Source organism: Filicampus tigris, chromosome 20, assembly GCF_054856515.1.
Source record: "Filicampus tigris isolate MCC_2025a chromosome 20, RoL_Ftig_1.0, whole genome shotgun sequence".
Classification (NCBI taxonomy): Eukaryota; Metazoa; Chordata; class Actinopteri; order Syngnathiformes; family Syngnathidae; genus Filicampus; species Filicampus tigris.
In genome coordinates this window covers 424,886-436,946 of record NC_141236.1, presented here as the reverse complement: position 1 = coordinate 436,946, position 12,061 = coordinate 424,886, and the positions used below count along the sequence as shown (strand labels likewise).

Sequence of the window (12,061 nt, the reverse complement as noted above, 5' to 3'; positions counted from 1 at the left end):
TTTGTTTGTGCTAGAGCAGGGGTGTCAAAGTCAAATTGACGGAGGGCCAAATAAAAGTGGTAAGGTATGGATGTGGGTGCTCCTGTCAGAGCACACAGGCCCGTATTCCACTTGGCACGCCTATTTATTGTGGTCTGCAACAATACAGAAAGAAAAACCTAGCAACATCATCCAATGCATATCCATTTGTTAACAATATGCCTAAACATTACAATTCACTGTATGAAGAAATTAAACAACTAAACAATACATACAATACACATTCACACGTTTCATCACTAGAATAGTAAGCATACTAGCCGAAATAACTAACTAGTGTTCATCGTGACATCACTCACGAGAACATATCAAAGTTATTATGTACAGCAGTTACCTGACACGAACCTAAATTATTAAACTCACCTTTTAACATTTACACACAACAACAAACGTGGTGAAACACGGGAAATCTGCAACTACTGAGTTTGCTGGTACAAACAGACTACTGGCTAGCTGTGTCGAAGGAGGAAAATGAAAAGAAACCACGTCTCTCGCTATCAACACTGAGCGCTTGAGGAGCATTCAATGCCTGCTCATAGTGTGGGACATCTCAGAACTACGTCAAAACGCAATTAATTTATTATCAAATGCCAACAATTACGAATACTAAAACAACGTGGGATTTCTAACATTAATTAATTCTTAATAAAGCGTGTTTTACTCCAAATAACCTTTCACCACAATCCGATTCTGAAGCCACGAAAAGGGACATGAAGTCTTCAGTCGGCAAGTAGACGACCGCAGGACGATCCTCGCAAAAGTTGCTGTAATGTTCGTAATAACAACAGCCAGGGGGTGGCAAACATAGCTGCAAATAATATATGACAGAAATAGTGGAACGAATTGGGTTATCTGTGTTGTGGTCGAATGAGTGTCTTGTCAAGTTGTGTTGTTTCCGAGGTTCATGAATGTATCGAGCAATTTGCTGGATGGGAGGGCATGCGAGCGAGAGAAGCCGAGGACGAAGAGGAGAGGAGTGGCCCTTTTTTGACTGAACGGTTGTCGTACTGTATTGGCGTCGGCTGCGGCCCACAGTAGCCGGTTGGACTAATAAAAAACGTGATAATTAAACTACGTCTGTGTTCTTGGAAGACGCTTCAATAGATTTTAAAGTGTGACATCATCGGCAGGCGCGAAGGACCCGATCACATCTGCTACACACACACGCTTGTTGCGGGCCGGATCTAATAATAAATCAATATCATCGCAGGGGCCGTAGAAAACCTTCTCCTTGACTTTGAGATATGTGTGCTAGAGGATTCACCCGATTAACTTCAGACTTGGGCCGTGTGATCTTAAGACCTGGGATAACAACAAGGGTGAAAAAAATCTTGTGTTTTCGAAATACTATATGACGGGGACAGGACATTCATATTTCAAAAGTCCACCATTTTGAATTTCCTTTATGTTTGGTCTCATTTTTGGCCGTCACATTTTAAAGAACTCCTCCTAGAGATTTTATTTGATTGTCTTGAAATTGTGGATGTTTCAGCTTTAGATGTTCAAGACGACAAGGAAAAGCAAAGCTTTTTATTTCACCAAATGCTGTTGCCGACACTGATTTTGATCTAAATGAAAACAACTTTTGATCTTTGGTCTAAACATTCATGAAAATATGAAAACTTCGCACACACATCACACCTGGAAAAATAATCAATATATTATTAGTTTATTGTGCGTTTTTTACAAAATATATCAGTTAAAACCCCATAGAAACTTTTAACGAACTCGGCCCAGTTGTTAGTTTCAACAAGCTCTATGAAAAGTTGGAGGCATAATGTAACAGCTAAAGTTCTACAGAAAATGTCTCTTGGAGCCATTTACTAGACCTAACAAGAAGTCCACCATTTATAATTTCTTTCAAATTTGCCACCAGTTTTGGTCTTTTATACATAGAAGTCACATTTTAAAGAACTCCTCCTGGATATTTTATCAGTTTGTCTTGAAACTTTAGGCTTTTGGAGGAGATCAAAAGACTTATGTTTTTTTTAGGTGCAGGCAATGCATATGTTTGAATTTTCATACCGCTCCCTATTAAGAAGACAGACACAAGAGAGGGGGATCACTCGCATTATTTTGGGAGACTTCTTTTGCATCAGCATGTGTAGAATGAAACCTTCCTCAAACCAAAATGGCTGTGTCAGAGAAGTTCATTCTACCACCAATCTAGTATTGCTTACAGGCCTTTCCGGAAGGAAGCTGACACTGAACCGCTCTTCAATAAAAATATGCTACACTTGTGCCTATGAAAATTCAGGGTAGAGGCCAATGTAGGGGCCAAAGGTTTGGAGCCCTGCAAATACAGCTCTGCTCTGTTCAATGCTGTGTGAGCGTGCCTTATCACATGTGGTGGCCATTTCTTTAGATATCATTGTTACCATAAAGGGCCATTACCTGGAAGAATAAGTCCATCTTTGTTAACAAGTGTGTAGCAACAGAATCCATTATACTGCAATGGCAGCTCGGTAAGATTGTCAGTAGTTTCAGGCTGGAGCCACTCATGTTGCTTCATCTGTGCTGGATCAATGCGCTCACCTGTATAAAGAAGCAATTCAGCTTGCACTTGATATTCTGGTAAAATTATTTGCCATTGCAGGAATCTCTGTGTATGATGGCAGCCATACTTGAATGCTCGTTCATTCTTTCTTTGTCTGTTTTTACTTCTACTCCCACCAATAGGCTGTCCAAAGGATATTTGGAAAAAATCTTGGCCTGAGAGGTACGGAAGAACTGCAATCTGAGTGCAATGTTATTGAATATGTTCAGCAGCTCTGCCTCATCCTGAAGTTCGGACCACAGTTTCGACAAGGCCTTGAACAATGGCTGACAGTATGAAAACAAAAACAAGAACATGGAACAGTTAATTCAATAATAATGTCTGTAACACATGGAACAAAATCTTTTTTCATCATTCATTCATTAAAAATGTCGCATTATTCTCATAGCAATCACCAAATGACTTACAAAAACCTTTGAGGTGGGCACAGCTGTCTTTGGCTGTACAGATGTTTTCAGCAGGTATATCTGTGAGGAGATGTCCTTCTGTAGGATTTCAATTCTTTTTCCACACAAACGTGAATCAGTCTGGTGGTATAAGTGAATTCCATATAAAACTTTAATTTTTTTGCAAAGTCACAAAGGAAAACATAGCCAAATATAAATGAAGACTAACAAAACTGCAACAAAACTACAAAAGAGTTCCAGATATGGCAAACATTGCCATGTAACTTTCCACAGTACCTGACTTTAGCCACAGTGCCCTATTGTAATGCTTGGCTTGACAAATTTTTAAAAGATGGCTGGACTAAGCATGGCCGGAAGTCGATTTTAGTCCGGCCCACTAATTGGCCCTCATGAATGTGACGTGCTCGCGATGCGGCAAAATTTAATCTCAGCCTACTCAGTGAAAGGCTTCTTTATAGGCTTCTTTCTACTCCCACATCGGCGTGAGCGAAAACTGATGTTATAGGGATTGTGGTATTGCCCCCCAGCACCCCCCGTCCCCTCTTGTAATGGTATGCCCCAGTCGTAGGTGGGAGGCGCGGATTACGTGATGTGAAAATAAGGAAATACAAACACGCTTGAATGCACGTTGCTGTCGCACGTCTCTTCTTAAACAACTGCCACATTGATTCACATGACTGACGCATTGTGCTGTTGGTGACAGGTCTGCAACACATGCCACGCACACATAAGAATTTGTTGCTGCTCTGATCGGTCTATTATATCACATTTTGCGATGACATAGTTTCCCCCACGCAGCTCGTTGCTGCTGCAAAGCAACTAGTCTAGCAGCGTTGTGTGTGGAGAGAATTTACTCACCCACGTTCCCACCTTCCAGATTGTTTTCGCAATAAAATTAAATGCATCGTCTAGTCATCTCGGTCCCTTTATGGTTGTAGCAGGCACGATATCCATTGTGGTCGCTGTCTTTTTGAAGCGACTTGTGTCCACGAGTATATATATTATTGTTATTTTTTGTTTTTGTTTTTTTGGGAGTATATTCAAGCTGCGCGCAGCACTGACTCAAGGATGACGCAGCCACATCAAGGTGGAGTTCATTCACTTCTCTGGTGTCTTCCCTATTTCCAGAAATACACCATAGCCAACCAGCTGTGTATAGTGGTTTGCTGGAATGCTTTTATTTTGAAGGCCGGGAAGGAGGGGAGGTGTGGAAAATAAATAAGTAACTTGACTACGACTTCTGACTGGCTGTTGGACCCAAAAATTATACAATACAAGTACTACTGGTGCATTTGAAGCGTGTCCACAGCGGGTTCAAATTGTAAATTAGCCAGCTAATGATCTTCAAAAAGCCTCTGCCGTTAGAGCATTTCTCCCGTGGCGACGTCAATCATGGATGTTTTTTTTTTTGTTTTTTTTGGTCTGAATGGGGCGGGGGCCGACAATGTTTATGAATATGGCCGGGGGGTCGCGGCCGGAAGGGTACCCAAGTCAAGGGTGGACGGTTGCGGCCGGACGGGCAAAAAATGGTCAAGTGCCCAGCTCTGGACTCATGGTTTGTGATGTTTTTGAAGGGGAAAAAAAATAATGTCGAGAAATTGCAGTAGCTACCACAACAGGTCAAGCTGAAGGGGCCTCGAGAGACTGCCGACATTGGCCTGTATCAGTGAAAAAGACAATGACAGTGCTTTCGACACTGCAATGAGATGCCAGAAATTATGTAGCTGTTACTAGCTGTTACCTGCCGGTGACTAATAGTCTGTCAGAGAGACAGTTTGATATTGTTCCATATCAGCAACACAACTGGAAACCTTACTACAAAGGTATTGCGCCAATGCAGTCTAACCTTAGAAGTAAACCTATAACAACTTTTCACTGGGCTGACAAGGGCTTCAATTATATGGTTCTCTGACATGTCTAGTCGACAGAAGAAGGTAAAAATCAGCTGTCTGAGTAGTGCATAAAGTGTTGGTATTCTTTTAACCACAAATAATTGACTAGCACTGTGCCACCTTGGTACTCGAAGAAGGAGCTTCAGTGTATCATTATCGGCAACTTTTAGCCTGTGTAAACTCGACTTCTTATAGATGGACCATAGCTGAGCAGTGTCAAGTGGCCTAATATATCTTCTGAACAAAGAGCACATAACAAAATCAGAGGACTTTCTAATCAACACATTAGTCTGAGAGTTTATTTTACGGCGCTGAGAAAGATATCTTTGTCATCCATCAAGTCCTCAGATATGATATGGCCAAAGATATTTCGTTTTTTTTAGTGCTGGGCATAGATTATTTTTTTTAAATCTAGATTAATCTCACCCCAATCCTGGAGTTAATCTAGATTAATCTAGATTAAAATGGTCCATTTAAAATTTGACAACAGCATCATGTGTTACTGAAATAATTAAACTTAAGTTAAGAAGTGTTTTACTTTGTTAAACACTGATAAAGATAGGCAAGAATGTAGAATGAATAGCCTAATTAACAATATCAACCAGATCTGTCTGACATGGCATGAGGCAATGAGACCAGTCTATTATTGCAGGACAGTCTTTACTTATCCTTCTTCCACCAATTACTAAGGCAGACCATCTTGTTAACATTTTCTGGAAATGAAAGGAAATGAAAAAAATCTGACAATAGAACAATTTTTTTTTCTTATTTCTGCATTAAATTGCCTTGAAATAAGTACATTTGTCTTGGCAGCATTGTCTTTCCAAGAGACACTGCTTAAATCCCAAGCATTATAATAAATCTTTAGTAATTTTTGTAGTAATGCAAAATAAACTCGATAAAGAATTTCACCTTTTGCAGTGTGCAGTCGTCCCTTCTTCTATACTTACAATACTTGCCCATCTCCCTTACTCCCTCTGTTTTATCTTTCACACACACACTTTCCCTTATATTATCACACTTTTTCAGAGAAACACATACACCAACGCTCTAAAATACACACCCACACACACAATCAAACTTCCCCCTAATACACTTGCCCCCTATTCATGTATTTTTACCATGCCAAGTTGCCATTCAGCACATGCACAATTTCTGGACATATCCTTGCACATCTAAGATGATTGACTTCACTTTATCTCACTAATGTAGACGTTTTACCATGTAACTATGTGACAAACAAAATCATCATATCCATCCTTGTTAGAGGTCAGATCGGGCCTAAAAAATCCAGCCCAACCTGACCCACTCTCGCGGGTATTAAAGCCCGACCCAGCCCGAGCCTGATCAATTAACTTGATTTGCAGGCCCAAGCCCGAAGCAAACCCGAAATTTCATATTTTATTTGTGAGGACTCGGGAGGAGGGGTGATTTATGATAACAAATTAAAGCCTGTCTTTTGTAACAAAATCTAAGTTACACCTGCTCAGCGTTGAGGTGCCAGTCTTTGTGCTCTCGTATGAAAGCAAAGCGCCACATTGACTACATTCAGCGAAGCCAACGCAAGTTTCTATAGCATTTTCAACAATCAATTTGAAGCTTCTAATCCTTGTATACTGTACATTAAACATAACTAATGTTATCTAGTTTAGCTCTAACGTTAGATTATCTTGTAAATGTTGAAGAAACAGTCACAACGTACCGAAGGTGAAAGAGTGAAGCTCCCAATTACAATCGATGAAATGTACTGTAACTCCGGGGTAGTTGTCGTTGTTCACAGATGTCCAATAGTCCCCAGTTAGTGCTACATATATCGCCCCTGCTAATTTCTCCTCTTTGGAATTTTTGTCTGCGACCTGCAGTTCAGCGACTCTCCTCGTGATGGTTCGCCTCGCGGGAAGTTTGTACGATGGGTCGCCTGTGGCCGCCTGCACAACCATTGCAAGTCGATCATCTTCAACCGCGCTGACTGGTCGACAGTTGATGGCAAACCACAGAGCCAATAGATTTGTTAGTTTGACTGATTGCCCTGTGCTTACTGGTTTGCCTCGGCTGCATTCAGCTATTGTCATTTGACGAGCACCTTTCCCGGCGACATCAGCACTTTGCTCGGCATCATCCTTGCTAGCATCGAGGTGCTTTGCTTGAAGGTGGTATTTGAGACTCGATGAACTTCTACAATAAACTCATTTTGCTTAGTTCAAGGTGCACACAGCCTTAGTTTTAGCGAGGCCGGCCCAGACTGAGTTGTCAGTGACAGCCAATCAGCGCGCAGATCACACCCGCCGGTACTAAATTAGATTAACGGCGATATTTTATTTGTCGTGCGATGACTCTCTCGTCTTAACTCTGCACGTTACCGCCACTGTTTGATAAATAAAACATTGGGAAACAGAATTTCCTATCCCCAGCACTTCTAACTATCATCATATGACTTTTTTGGGCATTATACATAATATAATGATGTATGCCATAGAGCACATATGTCAAAGTCAAGGCCCGCGGGCCACATCTGGCAGGTTTTCTACGTCCCCTGGGATGATATTGCTTTATTATTAGATCCGGTATAGATGTGAGTCCTTCGCACCTGCCGAAGACGTCACGCTTTAAAATATATTGTAGCGACTACAAGAACACGCCGTCAGATGTAGTTTAATTATCATGTTTTTATTAGTCCAACCGGCTACTGTGGGCCACAGCCGCCGCCAATACAGTACGACTCCTGTTCAGTCAAAAAAGAGCAACGGCTCTCCTGTTCGTCCTCCGCTATTCTCGCTCGCATACCCCCCCATCCAGCGAGCCGCACGATGCATTCATTAACCTAGGAAACAACACAACTTGGCAAGACACACATTCGACCTCAACACAGATAACCCAATTCGTTACACTATTTCTGTAATATATTTCTTTGCATCAATGTTTGCCACACCATGGCTGTTCTACATGCTGACTGAAGACTTCACGTCACTTTTCGTGGCTTTCAGAATCGGATTGTGGTGAAAAAGTATTTGGAGTAAAACACACTTTATTAGAAATACTTCATGTTAGAAATCTCACGTTTTATTATTAGTAATTGTTGACATTTGATCAATTCATTGAGTTTCAACATAGTGCTGAGATGTCCCACACTGTGAGCAGGCATTGAACGCTATTCGAGCGCTAAGTGTTGATAGTGAGTGACTTTTTTTTTTCTCTTTCCTCCTTCGACACAGCTCATAGTTTGTTCGTGCCAGCAAACTCAGTAGTTGCAGATTTCCCGTGTTTCACCACGTTTGTTGTTGTGTGTAAATGTTAAAAGGTGAGTTTAATAATTTAGGTTCGTGTCAGGTAACTGCTGTACATAATAGCCTATATATGTTCTCGTGAGTGATGTCACTTTGATGAACACTAGTTAGTTATTTTGGCTCATATGCTAACTATTCTAGTGATGAAACATGTGAATGTGTATTGTATGTATTGTTTGGCTGATTAATTTCTTAATACAGTGAATTGTAATGTTTAGGCATATTGTTAACAAATGGATATCCATTGGATGATGTTGCTGGTTATTCTTTGTCTGCGTTGTTGCAGACCACAATAAATAGACATGTCACGTGGAATACGGGTCTGTGTTTTCTGACAGGATCACCCACATTCATACCTTGCCACTCTAAAATAGGGTCAGCTGGAGACGTGGAGAAATGACGTACGAGCTGCCTCGCAAAAGTAGCATGTACTTTATTTTATTTTTTTATTTAGTAACTCCAAAGATAAAAACACAACAGCCAGGGGTGTGACAAACATAGACACAAAGAAATATATTACAGATACATAAAGCGTGACATCATTAGCAGGCGCGAAGGACCCGATCAATCTGGACATTTTAAAAAATGTCAATGAACATTCTATCAGTCCGGCCCTCGGCTTGTCGCAAAATTTTGTATTTGGCCCTCCGTCCATTTGACTTTCACACCCCTGCCATAGAGGGAGCACATATTCAGCATCTGTTGCAAACCAGCACATATGGGCTAAAGAGCACCAGGTCATCTGCATACATTAAATGTATTGGACCCATTTAACTGAATTGATAAATCATCCATATAGATATTAAATAAAATAGGAGATAATATTCCTCCTTGTCTTACTCCGTTACTGACACAAAAAGGAGATGATACAGCATTTTCCCATTTAACCTGAAATGTTTGATTGGCAATACACTATAATTCTTTTTAATAGTTTAGGTACACCTCAACACAGCAATTTGAAAAACTGCTTTTCGTGGTTAAGTCTACCAAAAGCCTTAGTTGCATCAATGAAGCATAAAAATGCAGACAAATTAAGACTTCTGTACTTTGATACAATCTCTTTAAGTGCATGGATACAAAGATCAATACTATGTTTTTGTTTGATCATCAGTTGAGGGGACAAACATTTTCAGCTTTGCCAACAGAATTCTTTCCAGTACTTTAGACAAAGATACTGGCTAAAGCAATTGGTCGATAATTGTCTATACTATTAAATTTTCCAGCCTTGTCTTTAAGTACTGGCACTAACAGTACAGAAATAATAAAGTTGGCCAAGATACCATGAACAAGAGGACCAGTGAACCAAATGGATAGCAGTGGATTGAGTCTGTAGCTGACATATTTGAGATGTTCTGCACTAATGCAATCCATACGACATGCTTCAGAGTTTTGCAGCATATTAATAGCATTATCTGATGCCCTAACTATCACATCCCCTGTGAGACTAATATGGTCATGATCAGTAAGGATTTTATTGCTTTTTATAATAATGCTCCTGCCATACCGCAACATTTTTTTTAGGATTGAACACCCTCAATATCTGCAGGCAGTGGAGTCTTGTTATTCATGACCTTAACCTCTTTCCAGATATCAGCGACATTTTTATTTTGAAGCTTTTTAGCAAGCGAGTCTGCCCTCATTAAGTTTTAATTTTTCTTAATAAAACGGAGTGCATTTTTAAATCCAGCATTTTTGAGTTTCTCATTATCTAATAACACACCCTGTCTGAGTCTGCCTGCGATTGACCAGAGTCTAAAGTCCTCTCTAACAGCAGCATGTTTCTCAGCCACAAACTCATTCCACACCAATCCCTGTCATAGGGTACCTTGCATTTATATTTATGAAAGGGTGCAGTGGAATTAAGACAAGCATTAAGACAGTTCACAATATCATCATACATAGCACAGAGATTCTCAGCATGATGTGCAACCTAACAGCTCACACCTGAACACATTAAGACCTCTCTCAGAAATATAACATCATTAAGTAAGATATCAGTCAACAAAGAGTATTCAGCCACATCTTCTTTCCTTAATTTTGCCCAATCCAATTTACTTAATGAAGAAGCCTTTCTATTGTTGACGAGCTGGGGAATATTCTCAATATTTAGCAAATGGGATATGATCTGAGGTGGCAGCATCTTCTCAGTGAATCATGAGCATCAGCATTTGTCACAATAGGGTCTAACCAGGATGTCGTGTGCCACACACACACAGGTGAAACTTTTATCAGGCAATCAGGCGGCACTTGATATGGTAAGTTTATAGTCGTCACAGAATTCATCCTCACTGTCATATGATTCATAGGGCATATAGACAGTTATAATAGTAAATTTATTCTGTAAATTTAATCCTAATAGTAAAACCAGTGGGTCATATTTAATGTTCCATAATATAGCAAAATCCCCAGCTATCCTACCCTTAACCATTCTCATATTGCAATCAGGTGTGGACTCACCACCAAAGTCCTTATGTAGAGTGTTCAATTTCTCCAGATCTTGCTTGGCCAACCAAGTTTCTTGAAGGCACATAATGTCACACTCGGCAAGCAGTGCGGCACCCACCAAGCGACTTGCCTTGTCTGCAACAGCGTGACCAACTCGTAAGCCGCGAGTGGTGTAGGAAACGATCCGCATTAGTGATCCTTGTGGCTGCCTGCGGGGCAGTTGGCCGCTACCCTGGTCTTCTCCTCAGAAGCGGCAAGCACTCCAGGCTTGGGTCTGTGTGTCACCTGCCCATTACCTCCAATCGGGATGTGGGGGACCGTAATATCGACAGAACTGGCTATATCGTCCATAATTAGAGCTAGAGGCCTCAGCTCTAAGCGCACCTGCTGCCCCTCTAGGACGGTGAGGCTTGTAGTAGCGTCGGACAAAAGTTCCGGTGGGCCAAATGCCACTTCATGGCATTCAGCAGTGACGCAAAAATAATTATATCTTTTCTGTGACGTCTCAACTTTGCGGCATTTCACCTCCTGATCCAGTTTTTCAATCAAGTAATTACCAAGAGTGTTGGCATCCACATTGAGATCAAACCTGGTTGCAAATACACTCACCATCTTTGTTTTGACAGCCAGTTTATTGCTTCCAGTCCCTGTCCCAGTTATTCCGGATTTCTTTCTCTCTTGCCTTGCTGCCAGTCCCTGTCCCAGTTATTCCGGATTTCTTTCTCTCTTGCCTTGCTGGAGTTTTAAGTATGCGCAATGTAGGGTGACGTTGGACAACGCTCTCGGGCACTTGCTTCCTTCTGTGCCCTTCCTTCACTACCAAGCTCCACGCTTGGGTCTATTTGTCACCTGCCCATTACCTCCAATCGGGATGTGGGGGACCGTTATATAGACAGAACCGGCTGTATCATCCATAAATGTGCCTAAGCTTGAGAATTTCTTCATGGCTGTCATCCAGGTATCAAGTGCAGCAGAGGCCTCAAGCAAAGTTTCACAAGCAGCTACCTAAGTGTTCATAGTGGTTTTGAGGTGGTCAATGTCAGTGTTTATTCGTTGCATTCTTCCGAGGAGTGCCGACATGTCCAGGTGCTTAACTGACATGGGAGGTAATTCATCCAGAAAATCCGAGACAAATCTTGGTATGCCTTCTCTGCACTCATTAAGCACTTGCAGGCACACTTTAACATTGTTAATGTCCTTCTTTTGGCCCCTGTACTTTATCCAGCACTTGCTGTTTGGAAGAAGCTTCGACAAGACCGCCTTTGCCGATTCAATTCGTTCAGAGCTAAAGCTGCTGGTCACAAGTGAAATAATATAATCTTGGCCCAATGTTCTCATTTCAATCACCATAAAATTCAGCAATTCATCTTCAACTATAATTTTCCCATCTTGCGTTCAGTTTATCTCGGAAAAGCTGTCGTCATCTTGAATTGATTC

General features: G+C 41.1%; 1 protein-coding gene across 5 annotated transcripts in view; it reads right to left on the bottom strand.

Annotated features, from left to right (window-relative positions):
• The window catches only part of cfap206 (cilia and flagella associated protein 206), a 73,520-nt gene that overhangs the window by 17,807 nt on the left and 43,652 nt on the right, over positions 1 to 12,061 (bottom strand). For all 5 annotated transcript variants that reach the window (XR_015083818.1, XM_086018562.1, XM_086018559.1 and 2 more), the window contains exons 6-8: positions 3,004 to 3,123; positions 2,664 to 2,862; positions 2,434 to 2,574 (exon numbers count right to left, since the gene is read on the bottom strand). Coding sequence is in view for 4 of the 5 variants with exons in the window: in XM_086018562.1 (XP_085874688.1) it covers positions 2,434 to 2,574; positions 2,664 to 2,862; positions 3,004 to 3,123 (460 nt within the window). In the remaining variant the exon portion in view is untranslated. The remainder of the gene's footprint in view (positions 1 to 2,433; positions 2,575 to 2,663; positions 2,863 to 3,003; positions 3,124 to 12,061) is intronic.